Here is a 22,281-nt window from a genome sequence, read left to right as displayed (position 1 = left end):
AGGTAGAATGCTCTTGGGTTTAGTCCCTAGCACACCCCCCCACACACACACACACATCCCATCACAAAGTAAGTTTTCTGAGATTGCAGAAGTAGAGTGCTTCCGCCTGCCCTTTGACGGAGGAGCCTCGGGAACTTACCCCTTCATTCCAAGCTGGGCCCTGGGCAGGTGTCCTGGAGAGCTGGCTCTGCCACAGGGCGTCTGCAGAGCTGGGTCGAGGAAGGGCCTCCCTCTGCACAGCCACTTGATCACTGCCAGGGGAGGCTCAGGCAATGAGAAGAAATGCCCGGGTGCGATCTCTTCTCTTCTCCTCACCTCCCAGTCACTGGGGCCGCTGCGGAGAGCTTTGTCCAGCCCAGGCCTCCGTGCAGGTAGTCAGAAAAAAAGCCCACACTGGTTTTGTTGGGTAATCTGAGAAAGAAAGGGAGTGGTTTTTGTGTCCCAGTTAACAAAGGGCCCTCTCTGGCCCAGAGAAGGCTGCAGAAGACCGAGCTAGGACCAGATAAGCAGGTGGGCCGGGAGTCCACTCCTGGGTCGGGTGGGCGCCCAGCTGTGAATCGGGCCCTCTTTGGTGGCTTCCAGGGCTTTGCTCTTCCTGGTTCTTGTGAGGGATGGCAATCCCCACTTCCCAGATGGGTAAACTGAGGTGGCTGCTTTTGCAGCAGCTTGTTCTGCCCTGTATGTTTGAGGCTGGAGAGGGCACAAGGTCAAGAGACAGAGTATTAGATCAGTGGGGTACAGGTACAGTGAAAATGTAAAGAATGCTGATTTCCAGCCGGGTAGGGTGGCGCATGCCTATAACCCCAGTACCTGGGAGGCTGAGACAGGAGGATCACAGGTTTGAGGCCAACTTCATCAAGTAGTGAGACTCATCAACCCTAGCAAGACCCTGTTTCCAATTAAAAATTAAAAAATTAAAAATCGGGCTGGAGGTGTAGCTGGGAGTTAGAATGCCCCTGGGTTCCATCCCCAGCACCACACACACACACACACACACACACACACACACACACAGAAGAACCTTTGCAGAGCCTGTATAGGGAGTGGGGCTTTTCCCAAGGATCCTTTTCCTGGGGTGTGAGAACCCCCGGGGCGGGCGTCCTGTTTATCTCCCTGGGGCCTCCTGTTTATCTCCTATCTGAGCTGCTCCCGAGCTCTGATCTCCAAGTCCTCCAAGTCCTCCGCTCCTGTTCACCCCTCCTGCTCTGAGGAGTGAGTCACCCCCAGGGACGTGTTTGAACAGGGCGAGAGGCTGTCTGTAATTTGGAGGTAGCTGGGCTTCTCCCCAGGAGTGTTTATGAGGTTAGAGGCTGCTTGCCTTGTGATTAGCCCAGCTTTTCCCTAGAGAAGAAGGTTCTGCTTTTCATCCTTCTTCAGAGTCCCTGGGAGTCCCCCTGCCAGACACTTTTGGGGGCTTTTGTTTATGGTGGTGGTGGTACTGGGGATTGAGCCTAAAGGTGTTTCCTCTGAACTACACCCCTAGCCCTATTTTTTTATTTATTATTATTATTATTATTATTATTATTATTATTATTATTTTGTGGGTGGTATTGGGTATTGAACCTAGAGGCATTCTGCCTCCAAGCTACACTTCAACCCTATTTTATTATATTTTAATTTTATTTTTGTGGTGCTGGGCATTGAACCCAGAGGCATTCTACCTCTAAGCTATACCCCCAGTTTATTTTTTTTTTAATTTGGAAACAGGGTCTTACTATTTCTAAATTGCTAAGGCTAGCTTTCAGACCTTGCCATCCTCCTGCCTCAGCCTCCCAATTACTAGGATTATAGATATGCTCCTATTTTATGTAGGTATGAATATTTGTGTTACGGTGAAATATGTTGTGGTGTGTGAGGGGAGAGATAATTCTCCCAACACAACCACACAAACAGAAAAACCGCAGGTTCTTGTCCTGAGCTAAGGATAGGTGAACATAGCTCGGACACTTACTGAAGATTTTATTTATTTATTTATTTTTTTGTGGTACTGGTGGTGGAACCCAGGGGCTTTCTACCTCCGGGCTATACTCCCAGACCTTTTTTATATTTTGGAAACAGGGTCTCACTAAGTTGCTGAGAGCCTCACTAAGTAGCTGAGGCTGGCTTCGAACCTGTGAGATCCTCCTGTCTCAGCCTCCTAAGCACTGGGATTACAAGCATATGCCACCACGCCCGGCTCTTGCTGAAGATTTAAAGACGTTTATTAAAAACATAGAAATACAGAAGACAGTTAAAGCCCCCTGCCATTGGGGGTGACTCGAATGAATTCACCAAAAGACCCGGCATGCTGAGTGTTCTTATCCCACCAAGTCTGCGGCAGGTCTGTGATATGTAGATGTGCCGCCCTATCTCTAGCCCAGTTTTCTGCTGTCTCCATCCCAGCGGGATCCTCCCCTCGGAGGCAGGGGGGCAGCCCTGTCTCCAGCACAGACCCCACACCTTTTGCTACCCTCCCAAGATGTGTTAAGTTGCTTCTCCAGGATCTGGGATTTCCTCCCATCCTTGAGGCAGTTTGTCTCTCTTTAGAAATGTAAAGAGGCCCTTTTCCCTGGCACTCCGGGTTTTCTTTACTTCTCCTTAGAAATGTAAAAAGGCCCTTTTCCCTGACATTCCTGGCGGGTTTTCTTTACTTCTCCTTAGAAATGTAAAAAGGCCCTTTTCCCTGACACTCCTGGCTTACTTTACTACCAAGATATATTTTTTAAATTGGAAGTCTTTCCCAATACTGGTACATTAATACATTTTGAAGCCTCTTCCCAATACTAGTACATTTGTTTGTTTGTTTGTTTGTTTGTTTGTTTAGTGGTGCTGAAGGTTGAACCCAGATGCTTTCTACCTCTGAGCTACACCCTCAGCCTTATTTTATTTTTTACTTTTTGTTTTCTTTTTTGTGGTACTGGGGATAAAACCCAGGGGGCATTCTACCTCCAAGTTCCACCCCCAGCCCTAGTTTTTAGTCTTTTTTTAGTTTTTTAAACAGGGTCTCACTGAGTTGCGAGGGGCCTTGCTAATTAGCTGAGGCTGACTTCGAACCTGTGATCCTCCTGCCTCCCAAGTGCTGGGTTCCAAGTGCGCGCCACCACGCCCAGCTTAGTCTTTATTTTGAAACAGGGTCTCACTAAGTTCCTGAGGGCCTGGCAAGTTGCTGAGGCTGGCTACGAACCCGCGATCCCCCGTCTTAGCCTCCCGAATACTAGGATGACATGCGTGCGCCACCTCGCCAAGCTTGGGGTGCTTCTAAAGCTCTAGGGAACCAGCAGCAGTCGCAGAGGAGCCCAGGTCTGCCCTCCTTGGCTCGGGTTAGGGCGGCCGCGAGGTCTGTGGCCTTGTAGACCGCACTCTCTGCCAGGGAGTCCTGGAGTTTCCACCGAGCCCATCCGGACAGTTCACTGCACCGCCCTCCTCCTGGCTAGCTTTCCAGCCCGGCTTGGGAGAGGAATGCCTGCTCACCCATGTGAAGTGATTTACGGTTTTCAAAGAACTTGCTGGATGTTCCTGCACATCTGCCGGCCCCGCTGACATGTGAGCAGGATGCGTGTGGTCTCCTCCGCGCACAGACAAAAAACCGAGGCCAGACAGAGTGAGTGGCTTGCTCAAGGATCAGGGTTGCTCAAAGTCTTGCTGCACTGCGGAGGCTGGCCTCAAACTTGGGAAGCTCCTGTCTCCGCCTCCAAGTACTGGGATTATAGGTGTGCACCACCACGCTCAGCTTCCGGTTCTTAAGCATTATAAATAGTATAGCAGGCAACAAATTTTCACATATATCTTTAGGGAAAATGTGCATGGATTTTTTTTTTATGGTACTGGAGTTGGAACCCAGGGGCATTCTACACTCTCCCCAACAACCCTCAGCCCTAATTTCTTTCTTTCTTTCTCTCTTCTTTCTTTCTTTCTTTCTTTCTTTCTTTCTTTCTTTCTTTCTTTCTTTCATTTATTGGTGGTACTGGGGTTCCTGGAAGCCCTTCTACCTCCAGGATACACTCCCACGGGCTACACTCCCATACCTATTTTTTTTTACCTTTTTATGTGGAAACAGGGTCTCTTAAGCCAGCAAGGCTGGCTTCGAACCAGCGTGATCCTGGGATTACAAGCGTGCGCCACCACGCCCAGCTATTCTTTATTTTTGAAACAGTCTCACTGAGTTGCGAAGTGCCTCGCTAAGTAGCTGAGGCTGTCCTCGAACCACAATCCTCCTGTCTCAGTCTACCGAATGCTGGGATTACAAGCTGGGATTACAAGCGTGCACCACCACGCCCGGCTACAGAGTTTATTCTTAAGTGTGGAATTCTGGGTCAAAGGATTTGCAAAATTTGCAAACTCTCCTAATTAATATTGCCCAGTAACTTCCAAAAATACTTTTGAAAATGTACACTCTCCCCAACAGCAACAGATCTTTTTTTTTTTAATTGTATCTTTACTGATCCTAGATATGACTAGTATTATTAATAGTTGCCATTCAGTTGGTCTCAAAACAGTATCTTTGAAGGAATTAAGTGAATAAAATTTTGCTTTACTGTGTTTTTACTGTTTTCAGTAAGGAAGGAAGAAGACTTAGACTTATGGAAGGTTTTTTCTTTTTTCCTTGGTACTGGGGATTGAACCCAGGGGTATTATACCTTCAAGCTATACCCCATCCCTATTTTTATTTTTATTTTTATTTTATTATTTATTTATTTATTTTTGGTGGTACTGGGGTTCCTGGAAGCCCTTCTACCTCTGGGATACACTCCCAGACCTATTTTTACATTTTTATTTTGAAACAGGGTCTCCTAAGCCAGCACCCGCGGCTGGCTTCGAACCTGCGCGATCCTCCTGTCTCCGCCTCCCAAGCGCGGGGATTACAAGTGTGCGCCACCACGCCTGGCCTTTATTTTTTATTTATTATTTTTGAGGTACTGGGGATGGATCCCCATGGTAATTATACCTCCAAGCTCCAACTCCAGCCCTCTTTTTTATTCTTTATTTTGAAACAGGGTCTCACTGAGTTGCAGAGGGCCTCACTAAGTAGCTGGGGCTGTTCGCAAACCGCAATCCTCCTGTCTCAGCCTCCCGAATGCTGGGATTACAAGCCTGGACCACCACCTGCTGAGGCTGGTCTTGAACCAATGGTCCTCCTGTCATAGCCTCCTAAGTCCTGAGATTGCAGGTGTGTGCAACCATGCCTGTGAAACAGGGTTTCTTGAGAAGAAACCCGGCGTTTCTGTACCGGATTCTTGTCTGCAGTGAGCGAAGAATGACACCTGCAGATGTCAGGAAGGGGGAGTAAAAGGTTTATTGGGAGCAGCAGGGAATAGGGAAAAGTGGCCAAACATCCCTAAGGGCTGTCAGAACTTTTGATGTCCAGCAACTGCCCTCAGGTCACTACCTGAGTGTAGCCCGGGCCAAGTGCCTTCAGTTGCAAGCTGCTTTCTCCCAAAGTCCACGCGATCTGCCAGAAAGGACGTGCAGGTCACCCCTAGGGGCCCTGGTCGACCTTGATGTCCAGCGGAGGCCTTCAGGTCACTAACCGAGTGTAGCCCTGGCCAAGTGCCTTCAATTGCATTCTACCTTCTCTCAAAACTAACACGACCTGTAAGAGAGAGAGAAAAGCTCCCCAATGGGGAGGGGTTCCCAGAGTGGGTAACCGTCCTGGTGGCTGGTCTAGGGGTTTATATATGTCTCCATGTCCTCTGTTACTTGGAGTCTGGGAAGCAGCTCTTGGAATTTGCATAGGGTATTTGCATGTCCTTTGAGGGGTCTCCTTTCAGTAGGAGTATCTGACTTGCTCCAGTGATGTCTCCTGGGTTTGTTGATTTGTAAACAGATGGTTTTGTGAAGCTTGGAAGAGCTGATCTCTTTTAGGAGCCTTGGAAGTTAATTAGTATTCGTTGCCCCTCAGGAAATTAAGTTTTTTTCTACCGAAGCCTCTTCCCTATCTGCCTACTTCCTTTTTACCTCCTCACCTGGATTATGGGAAGTTTTAAAGCGTAGCAATAAAATGGACATTTGAGCTGAGCCTAGTGGTTCACCCCTATAATCTCGGTCTTGGGAGGTTGAGACAGGAAGATCACAGGTTTGAAGCCAGCCTCAGAACTTAGTGAGGCTCTTTGCAATTTAGCCAGATCTTGTTTCCAAATTAAAAAAAAAAAAAAATTAGTGCTGGGATGTAACTCAGAGGTATAATGCCCCTGGATTCAATTTTAGCACAGAAAGAAAGAACGAGGGGGAGGGAGAGGGAGAGAGACAGACAGACATGGGACATCTATATTCTGAACACCCAGTAATGGTCTACTGGTCTACTTTAAGAAGTACATTATTACCAGTACTTTTGAAATCCCCAGGATCTCTCAGATTATTATTATTATTATTATTATTATTATTATTATTATTATTATTATTATTTGAGACTGGGGATGGAACCCAGGGGCATTCTACCTCCAAGTTACACCCCCTGCTTTATTTTTTATTCTTTATTTTGAAACAGGCTCTCACTGAGTTGCAGAGGGCCTCACTAAGTATCTGAGGCTGTCCGGGAACCGTGATCCTCCGTTCTCAGCCTTCCTAATGCTGGGATTACAAGCGTGCACCACCATGCCTAGTTTAACCTTCTGCTTCTTACACAGAAGCAATTACTGTCTTAAAGTTTGTGTTCATCTTCTTGCTTTTCATTATTTATTTATTTATTTTCTTAGTGGGCAGTAAACCCAGGAACATTCTACTTCTGATCTTTACCTCCTGCCCTCTTTTGTGTGTGTGTGTGTGTGTGTGTGTGTGTGTGTGTGTGTGTGGTACTGGGGATTGAACCCAGGGGCATTCTACCTCCTTGCTATACTACCAGCCCTATATTTTATTTTTTATTTGAAGCAGGGTCTCACTGAGTTGCAAAGGGCCCAAGTAGCTGAGGCTCTCTGTGAACCACAATCCTTCTGTCTCAGCCTCCCAAATGCTGGGATTACAAGCGTGTGCCACCATGCCCGGCTAAACTTATTTATTTATTTATTTATTTATATTTTATATTTTATATTTTTTGTGGTACTGGGGATGGAACCCACTGGCAGTCTATATCTGAGCTACCTCCAGCCCTATTTTTTATTCTTTATTTTGAAACCGGGTCTCACTGAGTTTCAAAGGGCCTCACTAAGTAGCTGAGGCTGGCCGGGAACCACCATCCTCCCATCTCAGCCTCCCAAATTCTGGGGGATTACAAGTGTGTGCCACCATGCCTGTCTTTTTTTTTTTTTTTTTTTTTTTGTGGTACTGGGGCTGGAACCCAGGGGCCTTCTATTTCTGGACTATACCCTCAGTCCTATTTTATTGTTTATTTTGAAACAGTCTCACTGAGAGCCTCCCTAGGTCACTGAGGCTGACTAAATCTGCAGTCCTCTGGTTTCAGTCTCCCAGTGACTACAGGCCAGCACCACCCTCAGGCTGCTCCGCATGTTTTGAACTCCGTATGCATATCATTTACATTATATAAGTTACCCTTATACTTGCCATAAATTTTGAGATTGATTCACGTTCATGGGTATTGCTGTAGTTCATTTATTTTAACAGCTGAATAGATAGAAATTAATTGCACTAATACACCAAGAGTTAATTTTTTTTTTGTCAACCAGGTGTGGTGGCACATGCTCATAATCTCAGCATTCGGGAGGCTGAGACTGGAGTAATCGCGGTTCTCAGACAGCCTCAGCTACTTAGTGAGGCCCTCTGCAACTCAGTGAGACCCGGTTTCAAATAATAAATAAAAAATAGGGCAGGGGGTGTAGGTTGGAGGTTAAATTCCCCTGAGTTCCATCCCCAGACCCGCCACCCAAAAAAAAATTGTTAGTGGGTCACCTCGGTTCTTTCTATTACAGGAATTCTGCTTTGAACATATCTTTTTTTTTTTTTTTCCTTTAGGTACAAAGGTTCGAACCCCAGGGGCATTCTACCTTCGAGCTACACCCCCAGCTCTATTTTTATTTATTTATTTATTTATTTATTTATTTATTTATTTATTGGTACTAAGGATTGAACCTAGGGGCATTCTACCTCTGAGGTAAACCCCTGGCCCAATTTTATTTACTTATTTCGAAACTGGGTCTCACTGAGTTGCAAAGGGCCTCACTAAGTACCTGAGGCTGTCAATGAACCTGTGATCCTCCTGTCTCAGCCTCCCGAATCCTGGGATTACAAGTGTGCACCACTATGCCTGACTAATTTTAAAACTTTCAGACCAGGTCTTGTGTAGTTGTGGAGGGTCTTGCTAAACTGTTTAGGTTGGCCTTGAACCTGTGATCCTCCTGTCTCAGCCTCGTAAGTAAGTACTGGGATTACCGGTGTGAGCTACTCACCACTCTGACTTGATGATTTTTATTGGTTGATAACTGCTTTGTTCTCCCTGAGAGATGCCCTGCCCTGGCTTTTCTCAGCTGCCTCCAGGTACAGAGAAGCAGTGTTTAATCCATGTATGCCTGTGTCCTGGGGGAAAGAATTGGCAGCCACTGTGCCCATTTTGAAATCATTTCCTCTTCTTTCTTTTGTAATGATCTCTGGACCTAGATGTCGAGTAGCATTCACTGTGTATTAAGAAAATACTTGGCCGGGCCACTGTGTATTGAGAAAATACTTGGCAGGGCAAGGTGGCACACACCTGTAATCTCAGTATTTAGGAGGCTGAGACAGAAGGATCACAGGTTTGAAGACAGTCTCAGCGACTTAGCCAGACCTTCAGCAATTTAGTAAGACCCTGCTTCAAAATAAAAAATAGCAGTAAGGCTGGAAGTATGTCTTGGAGGTAGAACACTCCCGGATTCAATCCCCAGTACCAAAAACAAAACAAAAGCCAAATAGCAACAGGTTTGTAATCCCAGTATGTGGGAGGCTGAGAAGTGAGGATCATGGTTAGTAGCAGCCAGCTTTAGCTACTTAGTAACTCAGTGAGACACTGTTTCAAAATAAAGAATAAAAAAATAGGGCAGGTGCCAGGGGCATGGTGGCGCAGGCTTGTAATCCCAGAGTTTGGGAGGCTGAGGCAGGAGGATGACACAGGTTCGAAGCCAACCTCAGCAATTTAATGAGACCCTGTTTCCAAATAAAATATAAAAATAGGTCTGGGAGTGTAGCCTGGGGGTAGAAAGCCTGGGGGTTCTACCCCCAGTACCACCAAAAAGAAGGAGAAGGAGGAGGAGGAGGAGGAGGGCTGGAAGTGTAGCTCAGAGGTAGAATGCCCCTAGGTGGTTCCATCCCCCCAGTACAGAAAAAAAAAAAGTTAAGGGTTGTGGCCCTGGAGGAGTTCCTCAGGGGAGCAACAGCAGAGAGGCTGATGCCATAGGAGGCCTTGCTGTGTTGAGGATTTGAGGACAGGAGGCTGCCTTTCCCTCAGAATGCAGGGTAGCCTCCCGGATGAGGGTCTTGGAGCCTGGGTTCTCTGGGGATTGCAGATGCCCAAGTGAAATGGCGGGGGCAGGATATCTTAAGGCAAAGGAAACAGGGCGCACAGAGACACTGAAATAGAAAACACAGGATGCATCAGACAGACCACAGCAAGAGAGGCGACTGGCTGGGCCTGGTAAGGTTTGAGGACAGACAGCCTCAGCAACTTCGTGAGACCCTGTTTCAAACTAAAAAATAAAAAAGGGCTAGAAGTGTAGCTTGGAGGTAGAATTCCCTTAGATTCAATCCCCAGTACCTCAAAAAAAAAAAAAAAAAAAAAGAAAAGAAAAGAAAAAAGAAAAGAAAAAGGAGCCGGGCCTGGTGGCGCACACTTGTAGACAGGAGGATCGCGCAGGTTGGAAGCCAGCCTCAGCTACTTAGTGAGGCTTTCAGAAAGCCCGTGGGCTCCACCCCCTAGCACGGGGTGGGGGGGATGACTCGCCAAGACTGGAGAGAGCGGAGTACAGATCTGACTCAGACTCAGGATCTAGCTTTTCTTTGGTGAGAATTAAGTCTCTCTGTAAAACCAGCTACTTTGCCAGAATAGGGCCATTTTGGATTTTTTCCAAGAAGTGGGAGGAGGCCAGCGTCAGCGTGCTCCCACCTTCGTGAGAGAGAGCGACCTCCACGCGTTTCACGTAGTCCTCAGAACCCCCTCAGTTGGATGGCGGTGTTCATTTTATAGAAAGAACATTAAGAGTTAACTGTCTGACCGCCCTGAGAGTTACGACTGGGTTTTCTCCGCCTAGTAGGAAGGGCATCTCCTGCAGACATTTGGAAAGTTACCTTGTTGGGAAGAGGACATTTAAGCCGCTGGGGCTCGAGGCAGGAGAGGGCCAGATGACTTCGAGGTCACCTTGATCCGTGGGTAGCTCCATCCATCCTCCCCCCATTGGCAGGCGTAGAACCGCCCTGCTGTCTCGGAGTGGAAGCTGGAAGGAGCCTAAGTCCAGCCCCTTAATTTTCCAGTAGGAACCAAGCAACAGTGGCCGAGGACCTTCTCTACCCCACAGCACAGGCTACTGGCGGGACTGGGTCCCAGAGGCATTTTATCTCCAAACCGTACCCCTTGGCCTTTGTTTTTGTCTTGAAACAGTCTTACCAGGTTGCTGGGAGTCTCACTAAGTTGCTGAGGCTGGTCTCAACCCTGTGATCCTCCTGGCTCGCCCTCCCAAGTACTGAGATTGCAGATAAGCACCTCCACGTTTGGCTTTTTTATTTTGAAACAGGGTCTCACTAAATTGTTGAGGCTGACCTTGAACCTGTGATCCTCCTGTCTCTGCCTCCCAGCTCCTGGGATCAGAGGTATGCGCCACCAGGCCTGGCTCCCATCTTTGAGTTATGAAAGAAAATCTACTTTAGCCTGTGAAATTAGTCTGATGCCTACACACATACCTATTATCTTGCCTGCTTTCATTTGGTTAATTTTTTTTTTTTTTTTTTTTGGCAGTACTGGGGATGGAACCCAGGGGCATTTGACCTCCGAGCTACACCCCCCAGCCCTATTTTTTTTTCATTCTTTATTTTGAAACAGGGTCTCACTGAGTTGCAAGGGGCCTCACTAAGTAGCTGAGGCTGTCCGTGAACCGCCATCCTCCAGTCTCAGCCTCCCAAATGCTGGGATGACAAGCGTGCGCCATCACGCCCGGCTCATTTGGATAATTTCTGCGTGGCTCACAGAAGTGGGGTTTAGTTTTAGGTATTTTCTTATTCTTTGGTTTAGGGAGGATTCCCTAGTCTTGCAAAGTGCGTCAATAACTTCCTGACTGGTTGTCAGGTGCAGAAATCTGGAGTGGAGCTGAGCAGTCCAGGGCTGCCCTCCCCACACTCGAGACCCTGGCTTGCTCCGCTGGAGCCAGATAGAGTAGCAAGCTGTCCAGTCTCTGGTGCAGCGGAACGAGGACTCTGGGCTTTTCGATGGCCGCGGGCATGCCAACACACAGGGGACCCGATCACCGCGAGATCATACCTCCTCTCTGGGCCTCAGCTTTCCTGTCTGTGAATGGGTGAAGCACTTAAGGCCTGCAGCAGTGTTGGCAAGTTCACCTGTCGTGGGGGTGCTTCGTGGCTGTAGACTGTGACAGTCAGGGTTCTGGTTGCTGTTCTTGTCACAAAGAAGGCACCGTGGACGTCCCAGCAGGACAGGAACTTGAGCACTAGCCGGAAGGCATCGAGGTGTGTGTGTGGGGGGTGAGGCCTCATCCCCTCGCCCTCCCCGAGTGCTGCCTGGGGTCCCCCAGTACAGCAAGCTTGGACACAGCTCCTTTAAGACATCCAGCTAGCCGGGCGTGGTGTCGCACGCTTGTAATCCCAGTTCTTTGGAGGCTGAAACAGGAGGATCTGGGTTCGCAGACAGCCTCAGCTACTACTTAGTGAGGCGCTTTGCAACTCAGTGAGACCCTGTTTCAAACTACAGAATAAAAAATAGGACTGGAGTATAGCTCGGAGGTAGACTGCCCCTGGGTTCCATCCCCAGTACTGGGGGGGAAAAAAAAAGGAAGAAAGAAAGAAATCCAGCTGAGCTCAGCGCTACACACTGTTTCGGTGAGGGAGTTGAGAGACCTCCACCAAAATGACACCTAACCCATGGATTTCTGCTCATGTTCTGCCCAGTGGGTCTTGGCTGCTGTGAGGCCGGGAATCTGACTCACGCTTGGAGTCTTTGGAGGGGCAGGAATTCCGGGCTTGCCCTGCGAGCGGAAGCCTCTGAGCCTCTCTCTCTTGTCTGGCAGGTGGGCAGGAAGACCTACGCCATGGTGTCCAGCCGTTCAGCTGGGCATTCTCTGGCCTCAGAACTGGTGGAGTCCAATGATGGACACGAGGAGATCATTAAGGTAAGCTCAGTTCCCCTCCCTCCAGGCACATGGGCGGGAACCACTGACTGTTGCCAACGTGCTGTGACAGCAGGAGCCAGACCCACGATGCCAGCTCCCGGCAAGAGCCCAGTTCAAACCGGGAGCCCTCAGTCGCCTGTAGCAGCTTTGGTGGAGACCGGCCTTGGGCGTGGGGATGGACAAGATGGCTTTTCTAGGGGCCCGGCCACCGTGGCTGCTTTTGGCTGCTGGAGATTGTGGAGACAGTGGGAGTCGTGTATGGAACTTACTTTTGAAAATCAATGTGTTGCCGGGCGTGGGTGCACGCTTGTAATCCAGCGCTTGGGAGGCTGAGACAGGAGGATCGCACAGATTTGAAGCCAGCCTCAGCTACTTAGTGAGGCTCCCAGCAACTTAGTTGGACCCTGTTTAAAAAAGTCTAGGGGTATAGCCCAGAGGTAGGAAGCTTCTGGGTTCCATCCCCAGTACCACCAAAAAAAAAAGAAAGAAAGAAAAGAAAAAGATCAATGTGTTGAGCGTAGTGGTTTATGTTTGTAATCCCAGCCATTTGGGGAGGCTGAGGCTGGAGGATCACAAGTTGGAGGTCAGCCTGGGCAACTTATCAAGACCCTGTCTCAAAATAAAAAGGGCTGAGAATACAGCTCAGTGGTAGAGCACCCTGGGTCCCTGTACCACCAACCAACAAAAAGCAATACTTGTTATTTCTTTTTCTCCTCCTCCTCCTCCTCCTCCTCCTCCTCCTCCTCCTCCTCCTCCTCCTCCTCCTCCTTCTTCTTCTTCTTCTTCTTCTTCTTCTTTTTTTTGTAGTGCAGAGGGGCATTCAATCTCCGAGCTACACCCCCATTCATATTTTATTTATTTATTTATTTTGTGGGTTTTTTTGTGGTACTGGGGACCCAGGGGCATTCTACCTCTGAGCTACATCCCCAGCCCTATGTTTTATTCTTTAATTGGAAACAGGGTCTCAGTAAGTTGTGGAGGGCCTCACTAAGTAGCTGAGGCTGTCCGCAATCTGCGATCCTCTCTGGTCTCATGCTGGGATGACAAGTGTCTTCACAGCGTTGAGCAGCCATCATCGTTGGGGATTTCAGAACATTCTAAATTATTCCTCCCAACTCCTGGCAACCACTAATCTCCTTTCTGTCTCTCTGGATATTTCATATAAATGGAACCATATAATATATGAACTTTCACCTCTGGCTGCTTTCACTTAGCACGCCTTCCAGGTTCATCGACGTTGTAGCATGGATTAGTGCTTGTTCTTTTTTTTCAGTAATAGGGATGGAACACAGGGCACTCTACCTCCGAGTTATACCCCCAGCCCTATTTTTCGATTTTTCGTACTTTATTTTGAAACAGGATCTCACTGAGTTGCAGAGGGCCTCACTAAGTAGTAGCTAAGGCTGTCCATGAACCACGATCCTCCCGTCTCAGCCTCCCATGTACAGGGATTACAAGCGTGCGCCACCACCATGCTTCAACTTTGCTGAATTTGTTTACTCATTCTATCAGGTTTTTTTTTTTTTAGCTTCTTTCTTAGGATTTTATATATTAGGTTATGTCATCTGCAAATAAAGATAGTTTTGCTTTTCCTTTCCAATTTGAGTACCTTAAGTACTTTATTTTTCTTACTTTCTTTCCTTTTTTTTTCTTTTTTGCAGTACTGAGGATTGAACCCAGGTACATTCTACCTCTGAGCTACACCCCTAGCCCTATCTTTTATTCTTTCTTTCTTTCTTTCTTTCTTTCTTTCTTTCTTTCTTTCTTTTTGTGGGTCTGGGGATGGAACCCAGGTGCATCGACCTCTGAGCTACACCCTCTGCCCTATTTTTTAATCTTAGTGCTTGATAGTATGAGACAGGAAGGTCACAGGTTCTAGGACAACCTCAGCAAGTAGTAAGACCTTTTTTTTTTTTTTTTTTGGTGCTGGGGATGGAACCCAAGGGCATTCTGCCTTCAAGCTGCACCCCCAGCCCCACTTTTTAATTCTTTATTTTGAAGTGTCTCACTGAGTTACACAGGGCCTCACTAAGGAGCTGCGGCTGATCGTGAACTGTGATCCTCCTGTCTCAGCTTCCCGAATGCTGGGATTACAAGCGTGCGCCACCACACCCAGTTTAAGTCAAAACTTTTTATTTTTTGTGGTACTAGAGGATGCAACCAGGTACTTTCTACCTCCGGGCTATACTCCCAGACCTATTTTATACTTTATTTGGAAACAGGGTCTCACTAAGTTGCTGAGAGCCTCACTAAGTAGCTGAGGCTGGCTTCAAACCTGTGTGATCCTCCTGTCTCAGCCTCCCAAGTGCTGGGATTACAAGCGTGCGCCACCACACCTGGCTGGCTATCTCTCTCTCTCTCTCTCTCTCTCTCTCTCTCTCTCTCTCTCTATATATATATATATATATATATATATATATTTTTTTTTTTTTTTTTTTTTTTTTTTTTTTTAAAGAGTGCTTGGGAGGCTGAGACAGGACGATCACATGTTGGTAGCCAGCCACAGCAACTTAGCAAGGCTCTTTGAAAGACCCTGTTTATTTATTTATTTATTTTAAAGAGGGAGCCAGACAGGCATGATAGCGCACACTTGTAATCCCAACATTCAGGAGGCTGAGACTGGAGGATCGCGGTTCGCGGACAGCTTCAGCTACTTAGTGAGGCCCTATGCAACTTAGTGAGACCCTGCGTCAATATAAAGAATAAAAAAATAGGGCAGCGGATGTAGCTTGGAGGTCAAATGCCCCTGGGTGCCATCCCCAGACCCACAAAAAAAAAAAAATAAAGAAAATAAAAATAAAAAAGTAAAAAAGAGGGAGCCAGGCGTGGTGGCGCACGCTTGTAATCCCAGCGCTTGGGAGGCTGAGACAGGAGGATTGCACAGGTTCGAAGCCAGCCTCAGCTACTTAGTGAGGCTCTCAGCAACTTAGTGTGACCCTGTTTCCAAATAATGTAAAAAAATAGGTCTGGGAGTATACCCTGGAGGTAGAAAAGCCCCTGGGTTCCACCCCCAGCACCACAAAAAAAGAGGGGGGTGGTGCTGGGCCAATACCATAAAACAACAATAAAAATTCAAGCCTGGTATGCAAAGCAAAGTATTTAAATCCCTTTGTATCCCCAGTGAGTAGCTGGCTGTGCGTTTATTTTTTCTGTCTCTTTTCCATGAATGTGCATATACACAGTATAAATATTTATGCCCATATAGTTTTATGTTGTTCAGCTGAATGTTTTGCATTAGGAAAAATTTCCAGAAATAGATTTAATAGTCCAAAAGAACATGTATTTTTTTTTACTCTTCTGTTCTGAATCATCAAATTGCTACCCAGCAAATTGGTGCTAACAATTTTCCCTCCTTCCACCTACTTGTGAGACCTCTGTGTGTTAATTAACTAATTATTTATTTATTTAGGTTCTGGGAATTGAACTCAAAGGCATTCTATCTCTGAGCTATACACCCAGTCCTATTTTACATTTTTCTAAGCTACACCCCCAGTCCTATTTTTTATTCCTTATTTATTTATTTATTGTGGTACTGGGGATAGAACCCTTCTACCTCCGGGCTATACTCCCAGACCTATTTTATATTTTATTTGGAAACAGAGTCTCTTAAGCCAGCGAGACTGGCTTCAAACCTGCACGATCCTCCTGACTCTGCCTCCCAAGCCCAGGGATTATAAGCGTGCGCCACCACGCCTGGCTTATTCCTTATTTTAAAACACGGCCTCACTGAGTTGCAAAGAGCCTCACTAAGTAGCTGAGGCTGACTGCAAACCTGTCATCCTCCTGTCTCAGCCTCCCAAATACTGTGATTACAAGTGTGCGCCTCCATGCCGGGCTCTATTCTTACTTTTTGTAACAGAGTCTCACTGGGTGGACTTAAGTCTCCCTACTTGCTGAGGCTGTCCTCAAACCTACGATTTTCCCATCTCAGCCTCCCAAGTGCTGGGACTCCAAGCCCGGCTTCACTTGAGGTTTCTGCACTGCATGGTGATGTCTTCCTCATTTCAGGTGTACTTGAAAGGAAGGTCTGGAGACAAAATGACCCACGAGAAGAGTATCAGCCAACTGAAGAGTGAGGTCCAGTACATCCAGGAGGTGGGTGCCCCTCCCGCCGAAGGTGTCTCTCTACGTCTTACATTTGGGGGAGTCCCTTCTTCTGGGAGATCTGGTTATTTTTCTTTCTGCTTCCTTTCTGTCACTGAAGTGATATGGCACCACGCCCTTCCAGGTGCCCAGATGGTTAGATCCAGTTGGTCAGCAGATCCACACGAGGTCCTCCATGCCCAGGACTCCCATAGCCAGTCTGTCTGGCGCCGTAGCCACCATCCCGGCATTTCCCAGCACCTCCCTGGCTTCCGCTTTTCCTTGACACGGAATCACCCTAAAACAAAAAAATATATCCTGTACATCTCACTCATTTGTCTTCCGTGACATGTGTAGGCCCACCAGGGTGGGGGGTCCCTTTGTTTTGTGGCTTGAGTGGAAGGGACTGAGCTATCGCTCCACTTGACCGAGGCTCCTCGGTCATGCAGAACAGCGCCAGGCTCACAGTCATACCGGTTGGGGATGGGCTGTCTTGCCTTCCCTCCTCTGACGCTCAAGTTTCTCACCCTCCCCTCCCAGGCCAGGAACTGCCTGCAGAAGCTCCGGGAGGATATAAGTAGCAAGCTTGACAGGGATCCGGGGGACTCTCTCCATCGACAGGAGACACAGGTAATAGGAATGGTATTGAATCTAGCACCACGGCCAGGAAGGAGACGATGCAGGGGTTGCTGACCTCTGGGAGAACTTGCCCTCTAATTAGGGCTCCCAGTAGGCAGGCACTTGTGTTTACATGTATCAGCCTGCATATAAGTCCACCGGCTCCTTAAATCTTGCACAAATTCAATTTATATGAATTAAATTATCATAGGGATGGAACCCAGGGTGGTGCACTTACCAGGCAAGCGCTTTTCCTGAGCTACATTCCAGCCCTATAATGCCAGTACTTGGGAGACTGAGACAGGAAGATTGGAGGCTTGAGGCCAGGCTCAACCAACAACTTAGCAAGATCCTGTTTCAAAATAAAATGGAGCTGCGGGCTGGACATGGTGGCGCACGCTTGTAATCCTTGTACTTGGGAGGCTGAGACAGGAGAATCACAGGTTCACCGCCAGCCTCAGTTACTAAGTGAGGTCATCTGCAACTTAATGAGACCCTGTTTCAAAGTAAAAGAATAAAATAGGGCTGGTGGGGTAGCTTGGAAGTAGAATGCTCTTGGGTTCCATCCCCAGTACCTCAATCACTCAATCAGCCAATCAATCAATAGAGCTGAGGGTGTAACTTGGAGGTACAATGCCCCTGGGCTCAATCCCTAATACCTTATAAGTATTCTATAATCAATTGTCTAGTAATATGGAGTCTTACGAATCAGTCTCCTGTAAACCTAGACTTCTTGCTGAACTTGGATGACACCTGTCATTGTGAACCAAAGTCTTGGTCTTAAGCTGTTGTTTTCTGAATCGATATAGCTATCTGTACCCTGGGATGGGAAACTCCTGGAGGTAGACAGGTTCAGCACCCTGTCCCTGTGTCCGTAGGCCCAGCCCAGACTGTGGGATGCAGAAGGCATCAGTAAATGTTAGACCAAAAAGACTGCGTTAGTCTTTCTTGGAAGGGACAATCCAGGATTCTGCTTTTCAGTTTTTCCAAAATTCTAGAGTAAGAATGTCCCGGAGAGTAGAGCTGGCTCTTCATCCCCTTTCGGTTCTGAGTTGTCCCTCGTCCATCTGTGTTTCAATGTGGTGGGCAGGGCAGCCTTTCTCCACAGTGGCCCTCCCTCCAGGGCTACAGTGATCCAGCAGCCAGTGCCAGGAAGCGGTGACCGAGCCAGCTGGTGCCTCCTCATCGCCCTGGGCACGCACTAGGCGTGTGTGGGGGGCATTCCCTAGTTCGTCTCGCTTTGGCTCATGTAGGACATTCAGTGGCTTGGGCTCACATCTGGCTGGCGGAGGTGCTCCATCGCGGGGCACAAAGACCTCCTGTCTTAGAGCCAGGCCCCACAGCCCAGGCTTCCTGTTGGAAGGAACTATAGCGGCAGCCGCTGCTCCTTGGATTCATGCCTTGTGGGGCCTGTCAGGATCCCATGGGCCAGGGAGACACCGTGGCCAGCAGCTGCTTGCATTCCTGGGAGCGACTGGCCTCGCAGATTTCCTGATCTGCTGGAAGGCTTTAGCTGGAGGTTTCTTTCGTTTGCCACGCAAAGTTAGACTGTCCTTCTCAAAGCCGTTTCCACCACCTCTGGTTCGTTTTCCCACAGAGCACTGGAAGTCATTTTCTTTCTTTTCTTCCTTCCTTCCTTTCTTCCCATCTTTCTCCTCTCCATCATGCCTTTCCTTCCTGCTTCCTCTTTCTTTCCTTCCCACTTCCTTCCCTCCTTCTTCCTCCTCTTTTTCTAAGATTTGAGGTCTTAGGAACATAAGGTTTTCAAGGTTAATTGGTTGGGCCCAGCACAGTGGCACACACTTGTAATCCTAGTATTTGGGAGGCAGAGAAAAGAGGATCGCAGGTTTGAGGCCAGCCCTAGCAACTTAGCGAGGCCCACGGCAACTTTACAAGACCCTGTTTCAAAATTTAAAAAAAAAAAAAAAAAAAAAAGAGCCGGGCGTGGTGCTTGTAATCCTGGCATTTAGGAGACTGAGTCAGGAGAATCACAATTCGCAGCCAGCCTGAGGCCCTCTGCAACTCAGTGAGACCCTGGTTCAAAATAAAGAATAAACAATAGGGCTGGGGGTGTCGCTCAGAGGTAGAAGGCCCCTGGGTTTCATCCTCAGCACTGCTAAATAAATAAATAAATAAATAAGCCAGGATTGTGTAGTTTGGAGGTAGAATGCACCTGGGTTCAATCCCTAGTATCAAAGAAAAAACAAAGTTGGTTGTTTGGTACAATTGTTTCAGCTACAAATTTTACTTTTCTTCAAACAGGTCGTTCTTGACAAACCAAATGGCTTCAGTGAAGGTCCTACGAGTCTCTGTGGCCTCGAGCCTGAGGTAGGTAATGGAGGCGCAGCCCGGGGTGGCCCTCCTGCTCCCTGTGCCCTTTCTTTATTGCTTTCTCTTTCCCTCATTTTTGCTTCCTTTCTCCAAATACAAGAACAAAACTTGGTGTGAAAACTCAGACAGTGGAGAAATAAAAAGTAGAAATTTCCCTTCCCCCAAACTCACTGCTTGGAAGGATCGAGCGTGGGCACTAGGAATTGAATGTAGGGGCATTCTACCTCCAAGCTGCACCCTCAGCTCTTTTATTTTTTATTTTTTATTTTTTATTTTTTTTTGCGGTACTGGGGATGGAACCCAGGGGCCTTCTACCTCTGGGCTACACTCCCAGACCTATTTTATATTTTGTTTGGAAATAGGATCTCTTAAACTAGCTGAGGCTGTCTTCGAACCTGCACGATCCTCTTGTCTCAGCTTCCCAAGCGCGGGGATTACAAGCGTGCGCCACCACGCCCGGCTCACTATGTCTAGATTTTAAATGTCAGAATTCAGTCATGCATGGGGGTACACACTTGTAATCCCAGTACTTGGGAGGCTGAGACAGAAAGGTCACAGGTTTGAGGACAACCTCAGCAAGTAATGAGATCCTGTTGCAAAATTAAAATACATTGCTGGGCGTGGTGGTGCATGCTCGTAACCCCAGTACTTGGGAGGCTGAGACAGGAGGATTGTAGATTTGTGGCCAGCCTCAGCTACTTAGTGAGGCCCTCACTAGTAGACCTTGTTTACTTAAGTTAGACCCTGTTTCAAAAATAAAGAATAAAAAATAGGACTGCGGGCATAGCTTGGAGGTAGAATGCCCCTGGGTTTCATCCCTAGTACAACACACACACGCGCGCGCGCGTGCGCACATGCACGTACGTCAGAATCTTAGATGTGCAGTTTTGATTGTTTTTTTTCCTCGAATCACCATGTTTGGCAAATATGTCGTTGGCAACGATTATAACAACACCTGGTAACATCTGTTCAGTAGCTTCTCATGAGCTCAAAGCCTTATCAGATATTATGGATATTATACAGCCTAGCCTATAAAACAGGGCGTGGCAGAAGTCTTTCTTCATGTTTCACAGATAAAGAAATGGAGACATTTGGCACCTGGCTCTAACCCTAGCTCCAGGAGAGGCTGAGGCAGGAGGATCGTTTTTTTTTTTTTTTGTGGGCAGAACCCAGGGGCTTTCTACCTCCGGGCTATACTCCCAGACCTATTTTAAATTTTATTTGGAAATAGGGTTTCACTAAGTTTCTGAGAGCTTCGCTAACTAAGTAGCTGAGGCTGGCTTTGAACCTGTGCGATCCTCCTGTCTCAGCCTCCCAAGCGCAGGGATTACAAGCATGCGCCACCACGCCTGGCTGGAGGATCACAATTTTGAGGTCAGGCTGGGCAATTTAGGAGACACTGACTCAAGAAAATAAAATTTAAAAAAAGGGCTGAGACTATGCCCAGGGCTGTGCACCTGTAATCCCAGTACTTGAGAGGCTGAAGCAGCAGGTGGCAAAGTTCTAGGCCAGCCATGGCAATTTAGCGAGACCGTGGTCAAAATAAAGAATAAAGGTAGGCGTGGTGGTGCACGCTTGTAATCCCAGCATTTGGGAGGCTGAGATCAGAGGATTGCGGTTCGTGGACAGCCTGAGCTACTTAGTGAGGCTCTTTGTAACTCAGTGAGACCTGGTTTCAAAATAAAGAGTAAAAAATAGGGCAGGGGGTATAGCTCGGAGGTCAAATGCCCCTGGGTTCCATCCCCAGACCCGAAAAAAAAAAAAAAAACCCACAAAATGAATACAAAAATATGGCTGTGGGTATAGCTCAGAGGTAGAATGCCCCTCAGTTCCATCCCCAGTACTGGAAAAAAAAAAATGGGGGAAAAAATGGGAGAGAAGATAAAGGAACAGGAAATGAAGGCCCACAGCACCTGGTGATGTGGTGATGGGCCAGCCATTTCCCTCCCCTGGAGCAAGTGCTCTGTGCTCTGGGACCAAGGTGCTGCGGTCCCCACTGTGGAGGCAGGGAGGGTTTTTCTGCCGGACCGTCAGGGAGTTGGTAACTGTTGTGTGGTGCCTTTATGGCGGACATGGAGACGAGACCCTATATGTCGGCTCAGCGCTAACCAGCAGCCCACGTTTGGGCGTGCCAGGGAGAGACACCCAGTTGCAACCTCCACGAGCCCCCGTTTTGTACATCAAATCAGACTCCTGGCCTTCTTGGGTGCTTTTCCCCTCAACCTGTCTGTCCACGGATTACCCTGTGTGTGCCGATCTCTGTGCTGAGGACATAGAGCTTTGCCTCTGGGCTGCTCTCCTTGTGTCGATAACAGCGTAGTCCCTGTCCGTGGGGAAGTCTAATCCAAGGAGATCACGGTCACTGCCCCAGTGTGCTGGAGGAAAGCTGACACACACCAAAGACAGCACGTGCACACACACACACACACACACACACACACACGCACACACCTGTCCAAGATCATTCAAGCCAGGCACGAGGGCGCACACCTGTAATCCCAGGATTTGGGAGGCTGAAACAGAAGGATGAGAGGTTTGAGGCCAGCCTTAGCAGCTAAGCAAGATTCTTGGCAATTTATTGAAATCCTGTTTCAAAATGAAAAATAAAAAGGGCTTGGGGTTACAGGGCATGGTGGCATACACTGGTAATCCCAGTATTTGGGAGGCTGAGACAGGAAGAACACAGGTGTGTTTTTGTTTTGTTTTGTTTTTTTCTTTTGTGGCCAGCAGCTTAGTGAGGCCCTTTGCAAACTAAGTGAAACCCCATTTCCAAATAAAAAATAAAATAGGGCCGAGAGTGGAGCTCAGATTTAGAATGCTCTGTGTTCAGTCTCTAGTGCCACAAAAAAGGGAGGGGCTGAGGGTGTGGGTGTAGTTTGGAGGGAGGATACCCCTGTGTTCAGTTCCTAGTGTGGGGGGGAGAGAGAGAGAGATCATTCAGTTGACACATATATAAGAAATTAATTGCCGGGCGTGGTGGCGCACGCTTGTAATCCCTGCGTTTGGGAGGCTGAGACAG

The 22,281-nt window shown here is 47.8% G+C and overlaps 1 protein-coding gene across 1 annotated transcript in view; it reads left to right on the top strand.

The window, feature by feature from the left end:
• TUFT1 (tuftelin 1) overlaps positions 1-22,281 on the top strand; it is a gene marked incomplete at both ends in the record, with an annotated part of 47,054 nt that overhangs the window by 7,634 nt on the left and 17,139 nt on the right. The window contains 4 exons of the mRNA XM_080691151.1: positions 12,129-12,230; positions 16,239-16,325; positions 16,854-16,943; positions 19,194-19,259. Coding sequence (XP_080547277.1) covers positions 12,129-12,230; positions 16,239-16,325; positions 16,854-16,943; positions 19,194-19,259 — 345 coding nt within the window. The remainder of the gene's footprint in view (positions 1-12,128; positions 12,231-16,238; positions 16,326-16,853; positions 16,944-19,193; positions 19,260-22,281) is intronic.

This window comes from Muscardinus avellanarius, assembly GCF_963383645.1.
Source record: "Muscardinus avellanarius genome assembly, chromosome: 3".
Taxonomy (NCBI): Eukaryota; Metazoa; Chordata; class Mammalia; order Rodentia; family Gliridae; genus Muscardinus; species Muscardinus avellanarius.
Note: the sequence above shows the minus strand (reverse complement) of the source record. Positions and strands in the feature narration are given on the sequence as shown.